This window comes from Hirundo rustica, chromosome Z (assembly GCF_015227805.2).
Source record: "Hirundo rustica isolate bHirRus1 chromosome Z, bHirRus1.pri.v3, whole genome shotgun sequence".
In the NCBI taxonomy this organism is placed as follows: Eukaryota; Metazoa; Chordata; class Aves; order Passeriformes; family Hirundinidae; genus Hirundo; species Hirundo rustica.
The window spans coordinates 84987833-85014533 of record NC_053488.1 but is presented as its reverse complement, the minus strand read 5'-3'; the positions used below and the strand labels follow the sequence as shown (position 1 = coordinate 85014533).

Sequence of the window (26701 nt, the reverse complement as noted above, 5' to 3'; positions counted from 1 at the left end):
CAGCTGTTCCTGTTTCTCCCTGTCCCAGTGGCTGCAGGCTGGAGGGGCATCTCATGGGAAACTTCTGATGAAGGAATACAGGGCCACAAGGGAGGATCCCACTGTGCCACTGCAGACCACTATCTCAGTCTCACTATCACTACAGCAGGGCTGTGTCCAGAACAGGGACTGGGATTTGGCTGGCTGCATTGAATTAGTCTGATTACTTGTATTTGAGGACAGGATGTTGAATTTGGGTGTAACCACAGCAAAGGCTCATTTCACCTCAGCTGAATGCAGTGAAGAAGAATAGATTCTTTTACTGGAGCAGAAGAATGAATGAGAGCTGTAGAAAACAGCAAAAGGCAGTAAAATCCCTTGAAGAGTGTATTTCAGTAGAAAATGGATACTTCTCTCAGACAGGGATAGTGCTCAATTACTGAATGATAGAGATTAACTATAACATTAAACGAATAGAAATATATCATTATAGTTAAGAAACCATGATTTCATGGTCTCAAAGATTCCTACTTTGACAAGTTGTTCTTTTTCTCTCTAGGCATCTCCAAGTCCACCTGTTTCCCAAGTAGCCTGAAGGCATTGGATGGATGTATAATTCCAGTCAGGGCTTGTAATTGAAAACAATTAATCTATTAAACCAAGCAGCTAAATTGCCCTGTGAGAGGGGAGAATCCTTCTGTGAGATGCAGTGGGATTGGCGGCCCAGATGCCTGCAGCTCTTGGTAAATTTCTGGCTTTAGATTTGCACACCTGAATGCCTTCTCTCTTAAATGTGGTAGAGTGATATAGAATATTTCAGTTGGATGAGGCCTACAACAATCGTCTGTCTTGCACTGGTAATGTAAATATTTAAGGAGTTTTATGAATCTTAACTTAAAGCATAGTGGTGGGTGTCACAGAAGCTGGTGAGAAAGAGAATTGTGAGGACCCGTGTGTGTATTTGCACATTAAAGCTTACTTGTCAGCAACCAACACAAGGAGGAAAAGAGGAAGAAAGGGTTGCCTAGGAATCAAAAGAAATACAGGAAAAAAATTAAGAAACAGAAGGGGGGAAAATATACTCAGCAGAAAATATGAAATAGTATAGAAGTAATTTTTAAACTTTCCTCTTCGCACCCTTCCTTAGGGTTTCCGCTCTTCCCACGCCTCTGACAGTGGTCACTGAGACACTTGTTTTCTGATAAAGAGGAAGGAAAAACCACCAGCTGTTGTCCTGGACGCTCAGTGACAGAGTGAGCCCAGGCAGAGAGGTGTTCCTGCTTTACCCCAGCTTGGGGAACGTGAGTCAGTCTGGCTGGAGAGGGAGCAGCTTTGTCCCCAGGAAAGATGGGAATGGTGCTGCGAGCAGCCGTGCTCGTGAGTTCCCTTCTCCACTGCAGCGGTGAGTCTGGGCTGGGCATGGGCCCCTGCCCTGTGGTGTCTGCCAGTGCTTGGCAGGGGTGGCTCAGTTTTGGGAAGAGCTTAGATTCAGTCCTCAGAGTGAGAGAAATGTACCGGGACAAAGGCAGTGGTCCTCATTTTTACAGGAAAAAAGAATTTTAGATTTCTTTACTCAGTGGTTTAAGATTCTCGTGTCTGGCTTAGGCTAAGAGAGTGGTGTATTTCAGAAAAACAAATAGGCAGTGGAGGAGGGAAGCCTTTGCTGCTCCTTAGAAGCTCCAAGGGTGATGTCTGGAGCAGACATCTGTCTGGTCGAAACCAGGGAACTGCAACTTGGACTTTAGACCAACTCCTTCCCTCAGGCCTAAGTTATCCAGTAACTCTGACCCTATGCTTTACTCAGTGCTGGGGGTGGCAGGAAAGCAGCAGGCAGAGCAGGAGAGCCAGGCTGCACACATGACAGGAGTCGATGCCCGTGGCCATCAGCTGCCTTCCACCCATCTTCATCATGTCACACTGATTTTTGCTTAACCCACCCCTGAGCAGCCCGACCCTCACACTCCCCACTGACTTCTTGTGATTCTCATCTGGTGGGTTCTCTTTGCCAACACTCTCACCATGGCTTCATCACCTGGGCACTGCCTTCACCCTGGCAGTTCCATGGCTTAATTTCCATCTGCCTTTCTTCCTGCAGCTTTTCTGGACCTGAATGGCCCTGGTGAGATCAAAGGTATCTGGAAGGACTCTGTCACTCTGCCTTGTGCCTATGTGCCTGTGGAGGAGCTTGTGCAGGAAACCCTCGCCTGGACTGTGGTACATGACAAGGATTCACTCACCATTTTTCGGAGGGATGGCTTTGGTGACCACGTCCTCCTGTCTGAGTACAGGGACAGAGTCAGCGTCCCAAAGGATGCCCCAGGAAATGTGTCTCTCCTCATCCTGAACCTGGAGATCTCTGACAGAGGAACCTACACCTGCCAGGTCACCTGGAGAGACAGCAACAACAGCCTGATAGCAAAGGAGATCACCACCAAATTGGAGGTTGTTAAAGGTAAATCCAAGAAGGAGGCTGTTCAGGAGGGAAAGGCTTGGCTCAGGTGGGGTTTTGGGAATTAGGCAGAGCAGGTAGTCAATTACTGTTGTTTCCATGCAGAAGCATTTTGCTGGTCAGGGTGAGTCGCCAGTGAAAGGAGCAAATAAATCACAGGGAAATTCTGCCCAGAACACAGCACCCTACGGCTCGGGGAGGACCTGCGCGTCCTCAAGTACCAGTTCATCCCTGGCTCATCTGTAGCCAATGACTGACTCAATGTTTCCCCTGGGCATGAAGAAATGGGGAAGTCCCAGGCATAGTGCACGGCTGTTCTTTGACTAAATTTCACCACAAGGTGCTTGCCCTTCCTCTGCCCAGCCTGGGGGGGTTATAGAGGCACAGAGACTGCAGGACACCATGTGCAGCACTGCTGAACTCATCCTGTGCATGGAGGTGACGCAAAAGCCGAGCCGCTTCCTCCTGGGGAGGCATCGAGAGTGAGAACTGCTGTGACAGGGGGACTGTCCCCACCACAGCCAGGGCTCCGCGACCCGCAGCTCCTCCGCTTTGTCTTCCAGTGGCAGCCACCAAGCCCATCATCAGAGCTGGAGAGCTGGGGCTGACGGTGCCCGCCGGAGCCAGCACCAGCCTGACCTGCGAGGCCCGCGGCTCCCCTCCCATCAGCTACCGCTGGTTCCGGGGCGCCCCGGCGGGCGACGCCGTGCTCCTGAGCAGCGGGGCCGAGCTGGCGTGGCGCAGCCTGCGGCCCTCGGACGGCGGCACGTACTTCTGCGAGGCGCAGAACAGGGCCGGCGGCGGGGCCGTGCGGCGCAGCGATGCCGTGGGGCTGACCGTGACAGGTGAGCGCCCGCGGCCGCGGCCGGCGGGAGAACGTCCGCCCGCAGGGCAGAGCAACGGCATCCCGCTTCCCTGCCCGGAGAGGAGGAAACGCCGTTGCCTTCAGCGCTCTCTCGCATCCCTCCCCGCTGCCCGCGGCCCGTGTCCTTCTTCATCGCCTGCATTCCATTTCCCCCCCTTTGAGGAACTGCTCTTTTCTGATGCAAAGCAGCATTTCTGCTTCAAACATTTATTTATTCCTCTGTGGGCTTTTTGAAGTTCTCCCTGGCTCTGTAATGCTGCCCTTTGCAGTTCAGCAACTTTAGACAAGGAGTCGGGGCTTTATTTTGAGAACAAGGAACAAGCGAGCGGTAGCTCAGTGGCAGAACAAACCAAAGTGGCCTTTGCTCCCCACCACCAGCTGCGTGTCTCAGGGAGACACACTGCACTTCACACACACCGGGCTCTGACACCTCCAGGCTCCACAGGACACTGTGGCAAGTTTGACTCCGTGGCCTCAGAGGCCTTTTTCAATCTAAAGGATTTCACAATGGGTGCCAGGTAGAAAACTTGCAGCTCTCCTTGGCTGGTTACTCAATCAGCAGAGCTGTGAAGCCCCTGATGGCAGAGCCAAGCACAGGGACCACACCGTGGCCTGTGGAACAGGCAGAGCCTGCTGAGCTCCCAGGCATGAAGCTCTAGCTGAAGCCCTCTGCTGCTTTTCCCAACAGTCACACATTGGAGGGAGCAGCACAGGATCAGGGCTCAGTGCTGCAGGTGCTGCCTAACGCTGCAGGCACTGCATCCCTCTGCTGTCAGCTGGGAGGGGACTGCTTCCTCCTGCTCCTCTCCCGCATGTGGGGAATTCTGTATGACAGCAGCATCACCATCGTGCTCAAACCCCTGTGTAAGCCTCTCTCTCCCTCCCCCTCCCCTTGCAGGTCTGCCCACAACAACAGCGGCCTTGTGGACGAGTGTGGGAACTATGGGGGCACACAATTCAACCACAGGTCAGGGTGACAGGTGATGGCAAGGATGGGGTGTTGGGGGCAGTGTGACACCAGTGCTTGGTAGTGGCTTTGTTGCTGGGGAACAGTCTTTACAGTATTGTAAAGTCCACATACCTCAGTTTTTAACTCAGATGTTTCTGAAGGTAGATCTTTCTTTCCTCAGTTTCCAATCCACTGAGGGTTAATAAGTTGTCTTTGTAGGAGAGATGTACATGTCTTAGGACTGCTGAAAATGCCATTTCCTATGTTGCAGAGTATATGGAATGGGATGTTCTGGGTTTGGTTCTTTTTGAAATTTTTTTTTTTTTTTTCTTTTTGCTTGTTATCCCATCCTGAATGGAAGCTGCTGAGGAGAGGCAGATCTGGTGTCTCCCGTGGCAGACACAAGGGATGCAAAAGCTTCCTCAGATCTGACTGAAAAAATGTACTTGACCAGGGACAGCAGTTTTGAGGGGGGGCTTGTGATTTCCCATTTGTTTTTGTGGGGTGTGGGAATTTAGGCCTGGACTAGAGCAGGTCTGCTTGTGGAAACATTCTATGGTTGGATTATGTTTCATCCGGATTTATGGTGCCCCAGCAATCACGTGGGGATTGTGGAAGCGGGTGTCGGTCACCACATGCTGGGGGAAGATGTTGACAGACGTTGATTGTTCTTGCAGGAAAAAATCAAACAGAGCTGGTGTCCAGAGGTACTTCAGAAATCCCATGGATTCCACAGGACCCCACCACTACTGCAGGTGTGTGTGTGCAGGCATAAAAATACACACAGGTATCTGGTGTGTGTATATATACTATATATAGTATCCGTCCAGTGACTACGTGGTACTACATGTACTCTCTCCATAGTATAGTGTATATAGTGCTCATTTCTGCAGTTTGCCTATTTTCACTGCCTTGTAAAGGGCATGGAGGCATTCCCTTCTGATCTGACAGCTCTAATCCCAGATCTCCTGGTGATAAAATGAGGGCTTGGTAATGCACTCTGACTTTAACTCATGTTTGTTTTGCTGATCTGCCCACAACAGCAACAACTTTTGAGAGTGGTGTGGGATATCCAGGGAAGAATGAAACAACTCATGGTAAGTAAGAGCAAAAGCAGCAAACCTGAGAAGATTAAAGACCCAAACCAGGTGCTCTGTAGGCAGGAACTTCAGCCTCAAAATTAGTATTCTGCCTTTTTAGCTGCAAATTGCATTAACAGCTGTTCTCACAGGACCTAGAAAATTCCTGGTGACTCTTTGAAAGGCTCTGGATGCTTTTACGGAAGAATGAAAAAAAAAAAAAAAAAAGTTGATAATAGGGGGCGCACAGAGTTGTTGCTGTGCTCCTGAGCAGTTGGTCCATTTTTATCTTAACTGTCAATGCTGAAACAGCAGAAAAGCCTCAGTGTGTGTCTCAAGCAGATCTACGCATCTTCCAGCTTTGCAACATTATGACAGGTTTAGACACTTTCCATACAGAACTGAGCAGCACCCTTGAATGGAAAGCTTCTTTTCATGATATGCAGTGCAATTATCCTGCCCAGCTCACATCTCTAGTCACCTCAGCAGGAGATGGACAATGTACAGCTGTGATCTCTTGGTGAGGTGAACACAGTGCTGGGTCACACGACACCCACTCAGAGCCACGGGAGCCGGGGTCTGTGGGGACACAGCTCTGCAGAGACACAGCTCAATGTGCTCAGGCAGGGCTGGCTGCTACTGTCCTTGGGGACATGGTAAATGTTATGTACCTGCTGCTGCTGTCACCCAGGAGGGCTCCCCTGTCTGAAAGTCCTCTGTTGCTTTGCTTTAGATTTCCAGAGGACTGGCTTGTCCCTGTTCGTGGTCATCCTGATTGCTGTGGGGTGTGGTGCTGTGGTTTTCCTTGTCATCTCTCTCATCATTTGCATTAGAAAGCCCAAAGAAGGTGAGTAGAATGTTCTGGAAAACCTGAATGTTTTACATGTGCCCAGCATGGTTTTACCTCTGGTGGGTTTTGGGGCCTGGAGCAGTGCTTGCAGCCACCTGCTGCTGCAGCTCTGGCACCTGCATCATGCAGGCAGTAGATGACATGCCTGGATTGACACAGATGGAGGGAGATCCAAAGAGGCAGAGAAGTCTTTGCAGTCAGGCGGGTCTTCCAGGCATCAGCTGTGGGGTTGGGGCAGCACTGGCCCTGGTGCTCCTGAGCTGCACCCTCCCATCCCTGCACTGGCTCTGGGGCAGCTCAGTCCTGCTCTGCAGCTCATCCCAAGGTGTGTGGCTTGCTCTGCCACAGAGCCGTGTGATGGTTGTTTCTCACTGCTCCTCAGAGGCATCCCAGGGTTCAGACTTGCCTGCTTGGCCGGGCTCATCATTCCAAATCCTTAAAGTCTCTGGCAGAGGATTCATCCCAGGCTGCTGGGAAGTGTCTTTGGCACCAGTTGCTGCTCAGTAGTTCCCAAAGTTGGCACCCAGAGGGAAGAGGTCATTGTCAATCCTCCCTATTCCACATGAATTTGTTTCCTCTCTGGTCTTTAGTCACAGGATTCCTTCACTGAATGCCTCTGTCTCTCCTGCACTGCCACCAGAAATCCCCTTGACCAAATGTTCCTTGGAGTCCGCTCCTCACCAGCTGTGCTCAGCTGTGCACAGAGCACACAGGTGTGCTTTGGGGTTTGAGATCCCGCAGACTTCATTTTCTCCTTTGTTTCTCTAGTGATCTTCCTATGGCTCCATGCTACCAATTAATAATAAAATTTTCACATTTTTATTTTGCCTTTTTTTTTTTTTTTTTTTTTTAAGGAATCCAGAATAGCCACTTTCAAAACTATTCTTTATTGAACGTCTAATGAAAAGGGAAGCTGTGGACTTCTGGTTTCTAACCTCAACTTTATCTTTGACATTGGCTGCTTTTTTGACCCAATTGTGCAATATCTGGGTTGTCTTTTTTTTCTTGGGCTGAATCCTGGGAAACTGAGTCATCATCCACCTGACACGGTATCCAAGGATGCTTTTTCGTTCTGTCTCCAGAGGTCATTTTCTAAAACCAAAAAGATAAACAAAGAAATTCTTTTCTTAAGACTGTAAATGCAAATTATTGATACAAGTTCTGGTTTTTCTTTTCCAGCTCAAGCCTATGATGTAAAATTGTGAGTATAACTCTTTTTCTGGTGTATTGATGAGTCCTGGGGGCCTGTATCAGAGCAGAAATAAAAAGCCCTCCTATTAGCTGTCATAATGAAAACTCCCATAAGCAGTCTGGGTGAAGAGGTCCACAGTTAGCTCAACAGCATGTTGTAGGATTGCTTGTGGGCTTTCCACAGCAACACGGACTGTGGGAAGAAAGATCTTTTACATGGCAGTTTCGGAACTGTAGAAGTGAGCAAGAGCTGCTTATTGACTCCTAAGCCCAGGGAGGGCTACTGAAGATGATTGCCAAGGCTAAATTCCCAGTGTTTTTTCAAATGCAAAGGAGAGGAACTCTCCTTCTAGAGATCACTGATTATACTCTGATTTATCCTCAAAACATCCCTGGCTGAATTTGCTCCTTCTAACCATAGCTGGGGTAGGAAGCTACAGCTATTTTTAAACTCAGGTTTCACATCCTGATCTGCTTGTAACCTGTGGAAATTTTCCTGAAAAGCCTGATAATCTGGTCAAAACAAACCAGGAGAACCACTTCTCTAGGTATAAAGTGCTGCTGACTTGAGTGTTGTGGTGGGAAGTGCCAGCATCCCAGTGCTAGGCTTCCACAGCAGTGTGTAAGGCAGCAGTTTAAGTAACAGTTGAACCCTGAGCAACGGAACAAATGCTGTGATGAAATTTCTCCTTAGAGGATCTATTTTCCTTTTAAAATTATTACATATAGTAAGCCAGATGGTGGATGTGGGTTGCTTTCAGTTCTCAATTCACCTTTCCTCCAGTATTTTGTCTAAATATTAATTTTTATAAGTATTTATTTCTCTTCAGCAATCATCTGATTGTGCCAGTGCAAGAAATGGTGGTAGTCCTTTCACTTTCATTGCTTGCACACACTTTGCTGCCTCTCCCTGGAAACTTTCTCAGGGTTGGGAGCAATGCTGTTACAATGCCCAAAGTTTTTCTTCCGCCAGAAAGCAAAGGACAAAATTCTCTCCTTCAGAATATTGCCATAGTCCAGTGGCCCATGGATTAGTCCAGTTTATAAGGGTTTGAGTCAGACCACAATACTGGTCAAAACCCTGATGGTTGGGACATGCTTTGCTTACTCTGGTTGTTGCTCTTCTTGCTTTTTGATTTCAGCCACAACTCGAGAGCAGCAGCTTCTTCAAGCACAGGTCACTATGAGGAACCCATCTCTTCCACTGAAAACCACTATGTGACAGAGCTTGGGAGAAACAAAACCTCTGAAGAAGTAAATAAGAATGTGTCTGACAATGTTGCAAACCTCCAGGAATCTGAGTATGAAGTAGGGGACATTTCCTGAGAACCAACAATGCTCTGCAGATACCAGTCATGAGAAGCACCTTTACCCAGACAAAATAAATACTTCTTTTCAATTTTGCCCGTGACAAATAGGTTGGACAAGCAGTGGTTGCTCTCCCTTCACAATCCCTGCAATGAAAATGCATCCCTCATCAGGAACTTCAGTTACAGACTGCTGTGTATAACTTCTGATTCTGTATTCCTTGATTCCCTCTCACTACCTCTATCCAAGAAAACCCTTTGGATGCTGCAGCATGCAGGTCCCAGGCTAGGAGCACTGTAGTGAACTTACTGCTTTATATGGCCAAAAGGACCAGTATTTCCAGCCTTTGTGTGGTGTGAGGAGAGCCAGCACCCCCATCGGCATCCCCATCCCTGTGGGTGAGCAGGGCAGCATGTGGCTGGCTTGGGAATTGATGGTTCTTTTCCTGCCCACCTGATGCTGCACAGATTTAATATAAGAGAGATCTGATAGAAACACTGAAAGGCAGATTAAAGGCAAGAGAAACTCAGGAACCCGCCACACTAGGAGAAGCAGTGCAAGAAGCAGGAATGTCCCATGCAGTCCTTGTGCTGCCCTTGATCCCCCACACAGCACTGCAGTGAGCTCTAGGCACACTGGCCACAGCTCTGGGTGCTTCTGATACTGCAACGAGGCACATTCTGAGATCACATTCTCTGTTCTCTCTTCAAATGCATGATGGTTATTTGAAAGAAATTGGATACTTTTCCAAAAGTTTGGGGTAGGATTGCTTACATATCCCTCCTGTATTTTGCTGTGGGTATTTCTGCATAACGGCCTCATTTTGGAATGCCAGCAAGCCACTCACAGCCCCTCACTAGATACTCAAGAAGTACTTTCCTCCCAGCTTAAAAGGCCTGAATGGTAAATTATGAATAATTTCTACTACCCTGAGTACACCTATAATGCAGAGTTATGGAAGAACCTTTCTATAATGAGCAGGGCAATCGTGTGTCCCATTAACAGCCATATAGACAGATGTAAAACAGAAGGAATGACCCAAGGGATGAGTGAGACATTGGTAACACAGGCACAGGATTAATGGGCCCCCAGCTGTTCTGCTCACACTCAGCTCTACATCTGCAGGTCTCTGAGCATCGGTTCAAAACTCACCAGAATTCAAAGGGAGTGTGAGGTGCTAATGGAAAGGTATTCCAGTCAAAAAACAGGATTGCAGTACTGTAAAGCCCACAGAATGTTGCTACCTTAGGTGTGCACGTTGGTCTTGTCTTGAGTTTAGCAGAGCAAGGAAAGTTACTGGGAAAGATTGTAAAGAAAAATTATTGGTACAAAATCTCATCTGTACAAACAGTCTGTCGGAAGAAAGAAGAAACAAATGGGCAAAGTGTGCCCATGGGAGTCAGGGCTGAGAAGATGAAGGAGCTCTTTATTTACAACTTGTCTGAAAAGAACGCAGAAATTAGTGATAATTGTCTGGTAGCACTTTTAAAGAGCAAGGAAAAGTACTTCTTTGTATGCAACACAGAAATAAATGTGGAACACAGTGCTGCGCAACTGGGGCTAAGAGCCAGAGGTCTAATGGGAAATTAGAGGAATTAATGATTTAAAAGTTCATCAGAATGCACAAACTACCAGGCACACTTTCCAGGCACTTATCAGTGACCCTACACTTTCCCCTGTGCTACAAGTTTTATTTCTTTTTCTTAAGAATGTACTTAAAAATCAAGGGCAGGGACATCTTGATTTCTGAATTAAAAGAGAATACATGGCAGCTACTGGTGCTGTCGTGGAGAAAACCGCCAACTGTCGTGGGTTGGCACAGTTTTGTTTTTTAGTTATAGAGAAATGTGAAACGTTTTTTCCCTGACAGGACTGTCGAGGGGTTTGGGGGAGCGGAGGACAGGGACCTATCAGAAAGCTAGCCAAGATATTGGCAGGTAGTTTGACCGATAAGGATGCCAATGCGACTTCGGGAAGGACATTTAAAACTCCACTCTTAAACGGATCGCTCTCTTGCTTCAGAATCAGCCATGGGTTAACGTTGTAGTGGTGGGCAGGCCCAGGTCAGGCCCTGCTGCCCCTCGGGGCGGCCAGACCGGGCCTGGCCGGGCCTCCAGGAGCCACTGCCCACACGGGGAGCGACCTGGGCCGGCTGAGCCAGGAGAAGGGCGGCTGCAGCTCGGCAGTGCTGTCCATGTGCTCAGGGCCGTGGCAGAAGGGGCCAAGCCATGGCCCGGCTTAATCGCCGCTAGCAGTAGAGAAAGCAAGCCTGCAGCTTCATAACAACTCTGAGCTGAGCCGCCCTGGATGAGACCAAGGGCTGGAAAAAAGGAGTCTACCAGCTTCCTCCATCAGCACAGCTTTGCATTTTCTTCAGCCCCTTATCATGGGTTGGCACAATTTTGTTTTCTGGTTACAGAGAAATGTGAGATTTTTTTTTTTTTCCCTGCCCTGACCGTCGTTTGGGAGGGGGAGGACAGGGACCTATCAAAAAGCTGGCCGGGATATTGGCAGCTAAGGTGACCAATGGAAAATGTCGATACAACTTTGGAAGGGACATTTAAAACTAATCTGCTGCTGATCGTACTCTCTTGCTTCGGGGATCTTCGGGGATCTTCGATGAGGTAACATCGTGAGCGGCGGGCGGCCCCAGGTCGGGCCCTGCTGCCCCTCTGTGCGGTCGGGCCGGGCCCGGCCGGGCCTCTGAGGGCCGGTGCCCGCACAGGGAGAGCCTGGGCCGGCTGAGCCCCTTTCCCCCCTGGGCCGGCTGAGCCCCTTTCCCCCCTGGGCCGGCTGAGCCCTTTCCCCCCTGGGCCGGCTGAGCCCCTTTCCCCCCCTGGGCCGGCTGAGCCCCTTTCCCCCCTGGGCCGGCTGAGCCCCTTTCCCCCCCTGGGCCGGCTGAGCCCCTTTCCCCCCCTGGGCCGGCTGAGCCCCTTCCCCCCCTGGGCCGGCTGAGCCCCTTTCCCCCCCTGGGCCGGCTGAGCCCCTTTCCCCCCTGGGCCGGCTGAGCCCCTTTCCCCCCCGGGCCGGCTGAGCCCCTTTCCCCCCATGGCCGGCTGAGCCCCTTTCCCCCCATGGCCGGCTGAGCCCCTTTCCCCCCATGGCCGGCTGAGCCCCTTTCCCCCCATGGCCGGCTGAGCCCCTTTTCCGCCGCCGGCAGGGAGGAGATCGGCTGCAGCTCGGCAGTGCCGTCCATGTGCTCAGACCGCGGCAGAGGGGGCCAGGCCATGGCCCGGCTTAATCACCACTGGCAGCAGAGAAAGCAAGCCTGCAGCTCCATAACAACTCTGAGCTGAGCCGCCTTGGATGAGATCAAGGGGTGGAAAAAAGGAATCTACCAGCTTCCTCCATCAGCACAGCTTTGTGTTTTCTTCAGCTCATGCAGCCCGGGGCTTGCATGTAGCCCTTGCAAGCCCGGGCAGGTTTAACCCTTTCCTAGCAAGATGGAGCTTTTAAAGCACAACTCTCCCTTAAGAGAGAGAAGAAAGAAAACATAGGGTACATAGAGCAGACACTGCATAAAGTCAGTGGATTAGAAGTGAAAGAACTGATAATAGAATAGGATTGAAGAAGTGGACATTTTTAACTGGACTTCTCTTAGGTAAACTATGAGGAAGTAGACTGTTCTTTGTAGCATCTTAGTGTTGCTGGAGAGAAAGCTAATTCTAATCAAAATTGAGGACTGATGTGATTGAGATTTAATTAAGAACTTTAAAGCCCTCGCTCCTGGGTTAAAAGGAGGTCTCAGCCTCTGAGATGAAGATGATTTTAAACTAGAAGAAGTATTCGTAAACAGTACCCCAGGTACACTGAGAGGCCTTGCTGATGGAACATCACAGTCTGCCAAAAACTCCGGGCAGTTGCAGATGTGTGCTATTTAGGAGCCACTGGACTATCTTCTCTCGTAGCAAACGTCTTCATGAAAACCCCAGAGAGACTCTTCTAAAGTAATGAGTGATTATGTCTAAATAGTGAAACTGACTGAAAATCACAAGTAGTGTCTTTGTATGTTGTGTAATAACAAAGTAAATAGTTTGTAGGGGGAGAGAAGAGTGTTAAAAAGTTTCATTCTGTTTTAGTTTAAGTTTTCTTTTTTCCTCAACTTCTTTTTTTTTTTTCCACTCTTCTAGTGTGTGTTAATAAAGCTATTTTTGTTCATTCTAATCTCTCCCTCCCACAGAAGAAGAATAAATACTAAAACCTCTACATTAATTAGTGTTTCTGCCTGGTTTAATTAAATTAAGACCATTACACCAACATGTACATGCAGCTTATTGCAGATTTGAAGAAAATAGGTGTGTGTGTGTGTGCATTTCTGCGTGGGTGAGGTCAGAGGAAGAGGGAAGGAAATGTGGCAACTGCTGGAGCGCAGCCCATCCTGCTGCGGCCACTGAAAGGGAAATACGGCTCTGGCCACCTGAAAGGACCTGCAGTGCTCTTCATCTGAGGGGTCATGATGCGGCCAGAGCTCCAGCCAGGGCAGAAGGGAGCACTGAGGGAAGGCAGTGATGCATAGACAAAGAGCATTGCTCTAAGGGACAGAGTGGTCTGAGCTCTCACTGCTGAAACCCCATGGGAATCCCCCAGAATCATTCAATTCCAGCTGCACTGCAAAGCCACAGGCAATGCAGCCCTACCAGCGTTATCCTGGCTGGACAGCCAGCACGAGGGCTGTTGTACGGCAAGCTCATGAAACTGAAAATAAATCCATGAATTACAGTCTCCATGTGTTTTGTGTCAGCATGCACTGTGGGACAGCTGGACAAGGTCCAGGTCCTGACTTGGTCTGGGGTGCGCCTGGGCAGAAGGGCAGCTGCTGTCACCCTGTGCATTGGCAGGCCAGAGGATCAGCCAAAGTCACAGCAGATCATCCCAGACCTGCAGTTTTGTTTACCAAACACAGAGCTCAGCCAGCTTCTGCAGAGCACTGGGAGGAGGAGCTGGGTGGTCTGAAAAAAGCCAGCATCATACAGTGCTGAGACTCCAGAGAGCACCAGCAGCTGGTGCGTGTGGTAACTGCAAGTAAGGGGACATCTGTACTGTTCCGGTGGCTGGGGGTGTCCAGCCCACCTGCAGCACCAGGAAAGAAATGAAAACTCAGACGACATCATACATATGGGTCACTTTCTTAGAATCGGGAGCTGTTTACAAGGATTTGGCCAAGCAAATAGCAACCCAGAACTAATGTCGTTGACCTGGAAATTCCTGGGAAAGGAAGTGAATTTTTTCAGAGAGGTCACTTGTACATCATGTTTCTTTCACACAAGCTTTAAGGGGAAATGCTAATTTACATTAATTTCTCTTTCTTTAAGTGGAACAAGGTTATGTTTTGATGACTGACTATATGATTATCTGATGTGACAGAACTGTGGTATGAATGGCTGGGGAAGCTCACACAATCAGCTTCTGTCGGATATCCAAAAAGTACTTAGTAAAATTCATTCTGTTGAGTCAGATCTGTGAGTTAACTATAGCTGGACCAAACAAGAAAGTAGCAAATAAAAATTGCTTCTTTTCTGAGTGCATATGGTAGAAAAAGAGCACTTGAAGACCTTTCTTCTTTGGTTATCTACTTTTTGGTGATTTGCTCATAGTTGGGTACTAAATTTCATCTCCTTGAATGCTAAGGATCTTATTTATCAGCAGAAAAATGGTAGCAAACTTCTCTGGCCACTGGCAAACTTTGTCAGAACATGAATGTAAGACCCAGGCTCAGCAGAGCTGGTCCCTATGAACAGGGTCTGAGTGACTATCCTAGCTCAGGTTTGGGGACATGAGGACTTTACTGTGTCACCTGTAGCTAGCCCAAGATGAGTGGCAGAAATGGCAGAACAAAGAGTACCTGAGCTGTGGTACCTGAAGAAATGACACTTGAAAGAGTGCCCTGTCCTGGGTGTGGGAGGAAGGTGGGTACCTGGGGGAACAGGCTGCAGAGTGCCTCACCCACAGCACTGCATGGCAGAGAGCAGAAAGTTCAACCCAGAGCACAGACACTGGAATAAAATACTGCATTTTAATAAACCAGGTAGCTAGCCAATTTGTCTGAGATATTGAAGGCTTTTTCTTCTTGTGTTCAGATTCAAAACTATGAGGAGTCCTTTAAGTAAGGAAGAAATGGGCTGACTGTGTGACTCAGGGAGCTGTATCTGTATCCAGGGAGAGAAAGATGTCATGTACATCACATTTGGGGAACTACAGTTATTCATGTCTGATTAAGTTAAATAGTCTCTTTTCTTAATCCTGTAAAATTAGAACCTCAGGAAGTCTTGCATGTCCGGTTCAAAAAAAATAGTTCTATCAGCAGTTTTAGCTTGGGTTTTCAACTTCTTCCAGGGCATGTTCCCCAAAACCCAACTTCTCTTAAACTGTTTTTTGCAGGAGGCTGTTTGTTTGGGACAAATCTCTACTGCCGGTCATGGATTAGGGTGTGGAAAAGCTGGATTTTAATCATCTCTATGAAAGTGGACACATTTCCCTCTTCCAAGCAACTTTAAAATGGGCTTTTTTTTGTTTGTTTGTTTGCTTGCTTTCAGGCAGGACTCAAATATTGCTAAAATCTTCTCAGGGGCAGCATGGGCAGATGGAGACAGGCCATGTGCACTGGTACCCAACTGGCAGCTGCAGCAAAGGTGTCAAGAAGAAAAGTCGGCAAAAATCAAGTTTCAATGTCACATCAACATGCTTTGCAAGAACAGGTGCAGCTGCCCCCATGTCTTCCTCAGCAGGATGGCAGCTGGTGGTGGCTCTCAGCCTGGAGCAATGGATGAATTTGTCACACCAGGTCTTGCAGCACACCATTTAGCCTTTTGCTCCAGACAAGATCTACCACAGCCATCAGCAGGGTGGAACTTGGAATCACAGTCAGCAAGGGCCCCATGGGGTGGGCATGCCTCTACCTGGGTCTGGAATGAGATCCACACAGTTCTCATTAGCTTACTGACCCTGGGAAAATGAAGATAATCTCCAGCTCTCATTACCCCAGCAGAGAGGGAATAAGCTGTCACTGACATGGAGCAGCACTTCCAGAGGTGGGTTCAGCTGCAAAGGGAATATTGCAGCCCAAGAAGACAGGTACTCGTGACGGGATGAGGCTGTGGCAAAGCCATCCCTTCTACCTTTCTCTCTCAGTTCCAGTAGAAAACAGCTCTCTATCCCTCACACGTATCTGCCTCCTGCTCAAAGATACTGTTTTCCTGGTGCTGCTGTTAGAACCATGTGCTGAGGCACGGCTACTGAATAAATCCCAAAAAGCTGTTCTGTTGACTACTAAATGCCTATAACAGAATTCACTAGGTCAGTAGATTTGCTTTTATGCATTTCTTATCTTTCGGTAAGTCCTTCTCTTTCTGCTAATAATTAATAAGCATAGATCAATCCTGTGTATCACACCTAGATAATTCTTGGAAGTACTTTTAAAGATACCCTACAGAGCACACTCAGAATGTCCCTTGACTGCCAGTCAGAAGTCACCTCCTTGGCAAACACTGTGTGTGCTTTCAGAGCATGACTTTTGCCCATGAACTGGACTATTGCAGCAGAAATGGGAGCTGAGAGAGTCTGTGATGCTCAGCATGACTTGGCAATGGGTACTTGCAGCTCAGGAAGGCAGCTGGGTGCTGGGCTGCATCAAGAGAAGCAGATGGGGACAAGGGAATGGGCCTGGAAAGATCCATACAGCCTTTCTCCTTCCTTCACCATTCATCCAACTCAGCAGAGAAATGGACTCGTGATGTTTCAGAAAGAGGATCCTAGATGACAAAGGACAGAATAAAGGGAAGTGTTCTTCACTTGCAGTCTGGTCCCAGGAGGGTGGGGGTCTCTTGGGGAAAGGAGGACAGACCTGCACTTCTTGGAGAATGGGAGAATTTGGGCGCATAGTGGTGTTTGTGATGACTTTCATCAGCTGCAATGGTGAGTAAATGCTTCAATATATAAGAAAAAAATCAGAGTACTAAGAGTGTAGGGGAAATATTTTGAATTTAGCTTTTTTTTTTTTTTAATTGACAAGTCAGTTAAATGAGTCAATTAGACAAGTCTCCTTTGGCATCCAATACAATGAGGTGCTTTCAAGGGTGCAGCAAATGGGGCAGTATTGGGCAAGTCAGCTCCCCTGCCCCAAGGCAAGAGCTTTTTTGGGACTCGTGGCAAGGACCCACTGTGGCATCCAGCTCTCAAAATAGTCTTGGTGAAGCTGGAATATACATTCTAAATTTAATAACTCATCCTCCTTGCTCTGTTAGCATGGCCCTGGGAAGAAGAAGAAGAGCTGTGAGACGAGGTGCCGGCACATTTGATTCCCCTTGGTCTCTCCTATGTAGTGATTCTCTGGTTGCATCAGGAAAGCTGTGGCTAGAACCTTGGCTTCAGCTCCTATGCCCTTGATTGAATATACCCTTTCTCAGGGAATGTATGACACTGGCAGCAGCAGAGGATAGTTTTGGGAAATAGGAGAAAAATACAGGATTGCTCCTAACATTTAGAAAATTGTGTTGAAATATATTCCCCATTTCTTCATTTAAAAAAACAGCTTTGCAGATTACTGGGATCTGCCTCTCAAGCAACTTCTTGTGGGTTAGAGCTGCTGAATATAATCAGTGTCTTTCCAGGAAGGGAAAAGGGGAGAAAAATAAGGGGTGTGGGGAGAGATGAACCAAGTCAAATGAAATTCAGGTGATTTGCTACTTACAAGACACACTTCCTAGAGGAGATGTGGGATCAGATGGGCAGGCAGCTGGAGAAATTGGGACAATGTGCAGAGAAAATCTGCCCACTCTTCTCCTGTGCCTACCTGAATATTTGGCAGGGTGCTGATCTGGGTCAGGTCTGAAGTTTTCCAAGGCCAAAGCAAAAGGGTAGATTTTGGTCCACAATTCCTATTCCAGGTCTCCAGTACTGCAGGGAATATCCCTAAATGCTCCTGCCCACAGGGAGCCTCTCTTTACAAAAAAAGACTTAAGAATTGGCAGGTGCCCAGAGAGAGACACAATAAAAACAGACATGAGGTCAAGGCAGCTGTTCACTTCCCCATGCTTGATGATGTGGGCTGGCTTAGTGCTGTGGTCTGTGGCACATCTGAGACCGGGCCGCATGCTGGCATCTACTGCCCGGTGAGTCCCGTCTATCTGGAGGATGCTTCCCTCTTCGTCTGCATTCTGATTTCTTCCCTTCTACTGCTGTTCCCTGCAGCCCTCCTGGATCTGTCTGGTGTCCACCAGGTCACGGGTACATGGATGGGATCCACCACTGTACCATGTACCTATGTGCCCTCAGAAGGTTTCACACAGCAAACGCTCAGCTGGAGTGTGGAGCGGGACTCCACCATCTCTACCATCTTACGAAGGGATCATTCTGGTGACCACATCATGCTGTCTAAATTCCGAGGCCGAGTCAGCGTCCCAAAGAACAGCCCAGGGGATGCCTCACTCCTCATTGAGAACCTTGAAATGCCTGACAGTGGACACTACACCTGTAAAGTCACCTGGAGGTCTACAAATAATACCTTGATAACAAGAGAAGTGACCACTACAGTTAAAGTTGTCAAAGGTAAATGCAGCAGTAAAGCCCTGCTCTTGTGCAGCCAGGTTAAACCAAAAGAAGGTAGGGGGACCAGATTTGCTTTCACATCACACTGTCTGGCCCATCTAGGTTGGGGATTGAAGCATCTGCCTCCCGTGCTGTGTTGGTTAACTTTCTCAATGCATGGAGCTGGAGGAAAGAACTGGAGAAGGGAGCTGGTTAGTGTAGAGCCCAAGCTGGATCTATTGATGGGCCAGTTGAACCCATGATGTTTGAGATAATATTCAGGTCTGGTTCTGTGCTGGCAGCCAGTATCTCTGTGGTTCTTGTAGTAAGTGGGTGTTGTGTGAGCCAACTACCTGAGCATCCTCAATGTGTGCTAGAAAAAAGTCTTTCTGCAAGGGGGCCACCCACCCCAGAGAGCAGGACTTTGTGAAAGGGCGATAGCAATGGTGGCACAGCTGGTGTAACCTGGATTAACACACAGGTGACCTGAACTCATCCTGTGCAGGGAAGTGATGTGAGAGCTGAGCTCTTTCCTCCCGAGAAGGCACCAATGCCGAGAGTGAGAACTGCTGTGACAGGGGGACTGTCCCCACCACAGCCAGGGCTCCGCGACCCGCAGCTCCTCCGCTTTGTCTTCCAGTGGCCGCCACCAAGCCCATCATCAGAGCTGGAGAGCTGGGGCTGACGGTGCCCGCCGGAGCCAGCACCAGCCTGACCTGCGAGGCCCGCGGCTCCCCTCCCATCAGCTACCGCTGGTTCCGGGGCGCCCCGGCGGGCGACGCCGTGCTCCTGAGCAGCGGGGCCGAGCTGGCGTGGCGCAGCCTGCGGCCCTCGGACGGCGGCACGTACTTCTGCGAGGCGCAGAACAGGGCCGGCGGCGGGGCCGTGCGGCGCAGCGATGCCGTGCGGCTGACCGTGACAGGTGAGCGCCCGCGGCCGCGGCCGGCGGGAGAACGTCCGCCCGCAGGGCAGAGCAACGGCATCCCGCTTCCCTGCCCGGAGAGGAGGAAACGCCGTTGCCTTCAGCGCTCTCTCGCATCCCTCCCCGCTGCCCGCGGCCCGTGTCCTTCTTCATCGCCTGCATTCCATTTCCCCCCCTTTGAGGAACTGCTCTTTTCTGATGCAAAGCAGCATTTCTGCTTCAAACATTTATTTATTCCTCTGTGGGCTTTTTGAAGTTCTCCCTGGCTCTGTAATGCTGCCCATTGCAGTTCAACAACTTTAGACAAGGAGCCGGGGCTTTATTTTGAGAACAAGGAACAAGCGAGCGGTAGCTCAGTGGCAGAACAAACCAAAGTGGCCTTTGCTCCCCACCACCAGCTGCGTGTCTCAGGGAGAGCTGCAAGGCACCCACCACAAAATCCTTTAGACTGAAAAAGGCCTCTGAGGCCATTGAGTCCAATTTGTCGCACAGTCCTGCAGAGCCTGGAGGTGTCAGAGCCTGGTGTGTGTGAAGTCCCAAGCACAGGGACCACACCGTGGCCTGTGGAACAGGCAGAGCCTGCTGAGCTCCCAGGCATGAAGCTTTAGCTGAAGCCCTCTGCTGCTTTTCCCAACAGTCACACATTGGAGGGAGCAGCACAGGATCAGGGCTCCGTGCTGCAGGTGCTGCCTAACGCTGCAGGCACTGCATCCCTCTGCTGTCAGCTGGGAGGGGACTGCTTCCTCCTGCTCCTCTCCCGCATGTGGGGAATTCTGTATGACAGCAGCATCACCATCGTGCTCAAACCCCTGTGTAAGCCTCTCTCTCCCTCCCCCTCCCCTTGCAGGTCTGCCCACAACAACAGCGGCCTTGTGGACGAATATGGGAACCATGGGTGGACACCATTCATCCACTGGTTGGGGAGAGCACAGTGGCATGGAGCGCACAGTGACAGGTTAGTGCTCAGGCCAAGGTTATTCATCTCTGTGGCAGGAGAAGACTGAGGCAGCGAGTTTGCTCTTCCATAGCCAGCTCAGACACCTATGCTGAATGTGAATTGTTGTCTTGGTTGTTGCCTGGAGAAGCAACATCAGAGGCTGGCACCCTCCCTGCCTGAGAATGTGCCTGATGATGGGAGGGGACAAGTAAATGTTGTCTGTGTCCCTCTGGGACCAGAACTGTTGAGGCTGCACAGCTTCAAAGGGAGGATGCCTGGGGCAAGAGACCTGGTACAGGCCTCCACACCTCATGGAGTTTATGGCGCAGCTGATGGCAAAGCCCCTCAGGTCAGCCAGGGAGTCACCATAGGAGAAAGGGAGTGAAAGTGTCCTCTGGAAATTGAGGGGAGTGCCAGCAGGACAAAACCAAAGCATTCCCAGGCCATGCTATAGCCAGGTATGATGCATCATATCAACCAGGGCTGCCAGGAACCTGTGGGGTGATGGGAGGGGAGGGGACAAAGTGAGTGCCAAATGCTGCCCCAGGCCTCCTGGCAAGACACACACAGGGTAATAGGTGAGTCTAGGCCCATTTTCCCGATGCCCAGGGCAGCTCCCAGTGGGACTGCAATGCATCCATCATTCTACACTGACAGATCTTGTCCCAACGATGCGGGGCTCCAGGATGGACACTGCTCCAGTGGGGCCTTTCACAGACACAGGTGAGCGGAGTCTCATGCTGGAAAACACCAGATTTGCATTGGCAAGGGCAGGGTGGCAATCATGATCCCCGACCAGCTCCACATCTGGCTGCTGTGCTTGTGGCAGATACGGCTGCAGGGATCAAACAATGGCATGCCAAATACCAGGCATTATCCAGGCAGGATCTGCGCTCCTGACTCCCGCCCACACGCCTGTTGGTGGGGGTGTTTGCAGCCTGAAGTTTGCTGTTTGTTTCCACGCAGGGAGGCCAGGTTGGACAGGGCTTGGAACAACCTGTTTGGTGGAAGGCATCCCTGCCCATGGCAGGGCGTGGAACGAGATGGGCTTTAAGATCACTTCCAAAGTAAACCATCCCGGCATTCTGTGGCTGCCGGGAAGTGGCTGAACCCCCAAGTGGCCTCGGCCCCTTCTCGGTTGGGATTTAAAGGCCGTCCAAAGCCCTGTGCGGCGGGGCCGGCCCCCGCTGTGTCCCCCGGCCGCAGTCTCAGCGCTGTCCCCTCGCAGGTTCCCCGCGGGTCGCGGCGTCCCCGCTGCTGTACGGGCCGGCGGCCGCGCTGGGCGGCGCCGCGCTGGGCGCGCTGCTGGCGGCGGGGCTGTGCTGGTGGCGCCGGCGGAGGAGCAAGGAGGGTGAGCAGAGACAAACCCAGCCGGGAGCGGGCGGTGGGGGCAGACCCGGGAGGAGGGGACGGGGCGGGCGGACGGGCGGGACAGTCCCATTCCCATCACTCCCGTCCCCAGCTGATCCTTTCCAGGGAGAGGTCTGTGGGAGGGTTATTCCCTAAACAACAGGGAATTCCCATTGCTTCCCAGGTGGGAACACCTGGAAGCTGGGTTTTGTTCTGTAACACATAAAACAAATCGATGCGTATCTTAGATTCTTCTTTCTTTTTTTTTTTTTTTTTTTTTTTTTTTTAAGAACCTCTCTATGAAGTTTCTTTGTGAGTGCAAATTTCCACTTGGGATATTAAGACTGAGGGCACTGTACTGGTATCTGCTCCTAAAAAGCCTCCTTGCTTAGTGAAAAGCAAAGATTTATTTGCCTTACAGGGGGAGGATTTGAACACCTTAGCTGTTTAGTTAGCAACTTAACTAGGTTGTTAAATTAGGACTTAACACGTGGTCACAGGAAATAGCCAGACTGTTCTTTAATATGGTAGAAAATCAAAAAGATAATTTGGGTGCTTTGCTCTGCCTGTCAAATACCATGGGAAACCTGTTCTCTGTGGGAAATTCTCGCCATTATTTAGCAAAGCAAAGGACAGAAATTCTCAGCTCTTCCTTTAGTTTCCTCTACCCTTGCCTTTCTCTGTAAACATGTCTTAGTGTATTGCTTTGCAGTGTTCCTATTAGTGTATGATTGTACAAACACATCCTCTGCCCTGTCCTCATCTCAATCTTCAACACTGCTTTCCTACTCAGAGACACACCATAGCCATCTATAGCAATTTTTTCCAATTATTTCTGGTATTTACTTTCCAAAAGCTAGACTGTCTGCTGGTAGCTTTAGAGTATAACATGATAATGACATGAGAGTTTATAATACCAGTATTAACCAGTGCTTCTCTGTGTAATTCTTTTAATGTTACTTTCTAGTGTCTTTCAGACCCCCCAGGCCCTCACTAGAATACGAATTTTGCTGTTCCCAGATTATGTGGTAGATCTTGTCTCTGACTAGGATGTAAGTGAAGTGCCATCTGCTTTAGTCATTCCTCTCACTCATGTCTCTCTTGTCCCAGCCACAGCACTGCAGATGTCGCCCTGCTGCACACTGAGGTGGAAGTCCCTGTCAAGTGCCTACATGAGGAAATGCGCTCTAACACTGAAAAGACCACCATGAAAGACAGGAAAAATCCTGAGTATGAGAACCTTGTGACTGCGATGGAACCACAATATGAAACAGAAGGAATTTAGTAAAGTACCAGCTTTTCCACATAAGCAGCCATGCAGGGCTGCAGGTACTGAGTAGTGAATTTAACAGAAGGAAACTCTTCCTCCTGTTGTCCCTCTGTGCTGCTCTCACTGCTTGTTTTAACCCAGAGGAGCTGCATAACCTTTTTGTCTTTGGCAGACCAGGCCCTGCCTGCAGGAGCAGAAAATCCGCAGCCAACTGCTTGTCTACCCACTTCTATAGAGCAAGTTGTTTCTGAGCAACCTGAAGGACTATGGGCAGGAAGAGGGGATCTGAAGGAGTGAAAACATGAAATTCTTTAGCCTGTAGATCCAGAAGTAGTTGGTGCAATGCTTCTGGTCAGTAACACTAGCAAGGGGTACTCTCCAATGTGTGTTCCTGTTAAGACATTCCATGCTGCAAGGAACCAGGATTGTGCTGGAAATGGGGATCCTCTGGCTTTTGCAGCTCAGCAAATACTGTTTGTACATCCTGGCTGTCCTTGAGTTTTTCTTTTTTTTGTAACAGTATGGTAAAGGAACCACAGAGAGGAGGTTGATGTCCCAAGAAATATAACTTCTGCTATCAGACTGACCTGTTGCTGACCTGTCATGCAACATGGGTGCAGTTCCTGTCTTCAGATCCAGTGTATTCCCTACAGTAAGCTGTCACTCAGCAGCTTGATTTGCCTAGTCACTGTTAATTGTTTGCCTCTTGCCTGTACTGCAGTGCTGCTGTCAGCTCTGTCCTCCCTGTCTGTGCCTCCAGCCAGCATTCCTTTGTCCTCCAGGTTTGGCAGGAAGGAGGAATGCCTCCTGGCTTTAGCAAACCAAATTTGTAAGTGTTACTGGTTTTTTTTTCAAATCAGTGGGTGCAGCAAGGAAAGCATGGGGAAGCGGCTCAAGTCACACACACCCTCCTGCTTGGCCCTGACTTCACCCACAAAGCTTGTTTCTGCTGCCATGGATCATCCCTTCTCGGGTCAGCAGCCTAACAGCAGGGTCACATCGCTGTTTGTGGCATGAGTGCTGTGTAGAGCCACACTTTTACCTTTACAGCTCTGAATTGCAACGATGCTCCTTCTGCAGGACACGAGGTGGGCAAGATCAGAGGAAAAAAATCCTGCCCATATTGTGATGGCTTCACAAACACGGTGACAGCCATGGAGGGAGGGCTGTGCCGGGTATCAGGCTGCACTCCAGGGAGGCAGACAGGATCCAGTCTGTCCCTGTGGGATCCATGGCAGCCAGCCCTGAAGATCCAGTGCTGCAGAAGCTGCTGGCATCAGCAATTCATGGGGTGGTGGAGAACAAAGGAGTTGAGGGGAATGGGGAGCTGCAGCCACGCTCACACAGGGCAGAAGCACATGGTGTGAGATCCATACTGGATAGGAAGGGAACTGAAAATTTCCCAGCTTCTCCATCCTTACCTCAGCAGATCTAGGCCCAAAACATATGACATGGCACTCTCCTTTCCTCCCCAAATACAATCCTCATTTTTTCTCAATTAGCTTGGTGTTCTGTGCAAGTTTTCCTGCCATTATAAGCTCTGAGCTCCAGGTTCACTCACTGACTATGTAACACCATGGTTTTTCCATCCTGTGATTCCTCCCAGCACTGATCTGTTTTGACAAGGTCTGGACACTTTCCTCAGAAAACACAAAGGCTGGGAGAAGCTACAGAGGAAGAAGGCAACAGGAGTTAAGAAAGGGGGAGCAGATGCTCCAGATGGACCAGCTCCTATAACTCCATGTTGTCACTGCCTCTAGTTTGGGCAGCAAAATGACTTTGGTCACAAGTAGCAGAACAGTGGAAACATAAGAAGCCTGTCTCCAGTGCTGAGATGTTTCTCCCTGGGCAACAAGTGTGTGATTATTTCTTTATTTTACTTTTGGTGTGTTTTCCATGTTTCTACCAAAACCTGTTGGCAGGAGAACATTTTTCTTCTGAAAGCCACAGAGGGTTCTGCTGTGTGGCATCACCATCAAAGCAGAGAACTTCTCCTTTGCCTGCACTGGTCACTCACCCAAGTGCTCATCCGCTGGGCTCTGCTCCAGAACGGAAGGAAAATTTCAGCTTCTGCCCTGAAAGGACACTGCCTCCCAAAAACACACTATCTTGAGTGGCCGGCACAGTATCACGAGACTCAAAGTTCCCCTTGCAGTGCCTGTCCCATGGAAGGGACCTGTTGGCTTTTACACCTGCTGGGTTTGTACCATACTTCAGAGCAAGGAGGTGGGAGATGAAGTCCCAGGGAAATTTGTCCCTCTGTAATTTGGTGCTTGTTCTTCTAAGAGGAGGAGCGGTTTACTTTCTTCCCCTTCACCCCAGTCAGCTGGAAGAATCCGGGAGATAAAGGGGAGAGTTATCTAAAAAGCAGAGGGCAAACTACTGAAAGCAAAAATTGGAAATGAATCAGAAAACAAGAACGAAGGGCATAAACAAACACTTGGCCAGCTGTGGTGCAAAGGCGGCTGGGTCTGTTAAAACCTCAATGGTTTGAGTGACAGCAGGGCTTGGGGCTGACATGGCTGTGTGCCTCATGGAGGATCCACTGGGGACAAAGCAAAGCCTGAAATCATAGACGGTGCTTCTTTTGAAGCTAACCTCAGTGATAAATATCAGGGTGATGTCTGTGAGTCATGAGGAGGTGCTTGAGAGAGACCATGGGAGTGTGAGTCATAAGGAGTAGGGCCATTTCTGGACCACTTGTGGACCGTGTTTGTCCAGAAGTGCACAAGCTATTAAAAAAACAGAACACAATTTGCTTGGGCAATGACATACAAACTCCAACTTCTTAAAAATATTTACTAAGAAATAGCTGCAACAAAAAGCCCAAAAGCTCAGTATTCAGGTTTATTAATACTCTCAAATACTGCAAAATTTCCTAATGGTACTGTCCTACTAGTCAGTAGGGTCTTGGGATTTTTTTATTTTTGAGTTTTCCATGTCAAATGCTTTTCTATGTCAGATCAAGAGTGTTTGATCTGTCCAATTGGGCTGGGTGCTGCCCCTGTCCTTCCCCTATCCTGACATATCTGAAATGCTGTAAGTCAGTTACTGAAAACACTTATCAATCATTACATCTTCAGGCAGGGTTATTTAGAGGGAATTACTTTAATTAAATAGCAGAATATGCAACCTTGCTGCAAGTGCTGACTAGGAATAACCATCCAAAGACAAGAAGGCTTCTTCTCAAACAGCAAGGCTCCCAGGAGAGGCAATGGACTCCATGGTTCAGTCTCAAACAGATTGAGCAAACATGCATTTTTCAAAGGCTAATAGGTCAGAGGGAAGTTAATGAGCAGCCTTGTTAGTTTGTACTCCATATAAAAAAGATTACATATGCAAAGGAAAGATTCTTTATTATGGATAACACTGCCTTTGCCCATGATGTTGTGATTATAGTAATCGGGACCCTTGCTAACTGAGGTTAATTTGCAGCTGGCTAGTTAATGCTGTGTAAGAGAACAGCATTGTATTTGGATGCAAAGAACAAGGACCCAGGGCAAAATTCCCTGTCTTCATAGTGCAGAGAAGTTGCAGCAGCAGCACTTCTGGTCTGATTTTCTGTTGGGAGGAATACCCCCGACAGATAGTTCCAAAACCGGGGTGGAAGGAAAACCTGTCAGCAGAGGTGTTCTGGAACAATGGGGTGGGCTGTTGAGTACCTCAGCGGGTTTCTGGAGAGGTGCCGAGCCTGGAGAGGAAGACTCCTGCCAGAGCAGGAGGAAAGGGCTGGACCCTCGGCGTGTCGTTGCTCAGCAGTGCCTCACTTGGGGTATTTGACAAACTGACACTCTGCACACTGAGCGTCGGACTCAGCTTGTCAAATACACGGAGTGCCACACTGCAGCTCCCGGGGTCACAGTGTCCTCGCTGGATGTCAGCCTGGGCACACTGAGGGAAAAGAAACACAGCAGCTGTTGTTAACTTCAGAGGCTTTTTCCAGTTAGCAAAAAGCCTCATTAATCTTCCCGTATTTCCCCACTCCTGCACTCTTTTTTTGGGTGAGAGAGAACCACGCCAGCAGACACTG

The 26701-nt window shown here is 49.2% G+C and overlaps 2 protein-coding genes and 1 long non-coding RNA gene across 3 annotated transcripts; all 3 read left to right on the top strand.

The window, feature by feature from the left end:
• Positions 1-1286: 1286 nt before the first annotated feature.
• LOC120765571 (V-set and immunoglobulin domain-containing protein 4-like) lies at positions 1287-8918 on the top strand. The gene is made up of 9 exons (XM_040090572.2): positions 1287-1381; positions 2075-2431; positions 2992-3273; positions 4192-4260; positions 4920-4997; positions 5286-5339; positions 6055-6168; positions 7351-7372; positions 8505-8918. The coding sequence occupies exons 1-9, from the start codon at positions 1327-1329 to the stop codon at positions 8686-8688; spliced, it is 1215 nt and encodes a 404-aa protein (XP_039946506.1). The 5' UTR covers positions 1287-1326; the 3' UTR covers positions 8689-8918.
• Positions 8919-16487: 7569 nt separating this feature from the next.
• LOC120765852 (V-set and immunoglobulin domain-containing protein 4-like) lies at positions 16488-21359 on the top strand (the record flags this gene model as incomplete). Its single annotated transcript, XM_058424197.1, has 5 exons — positions 16488-16581; positions 17857-18213; positions 18833-19114; positions 19962-20069; positions 21280-21359. Coding segments are annotated over exons 1-5 (882 nt in total), but the record flags the coding sequence as incomplete, so codon positions are not given.
• Positions 21360-21370: 11 nt separating this feature from the next.
• Positions 21371-23483, top strand: LOC131378771 (uncharacterized). Its single transcript, XR_009208631.1, has 3 exons — positions 21371-21402; positions 21692-21713; positions 22512-23483. It is a non-coding gene; the product is annotated as an uncharacterized LOC131378771 (long non-coding RNA).
• Positions 23484-26701: the final 3218 nt, after the last annotated feature.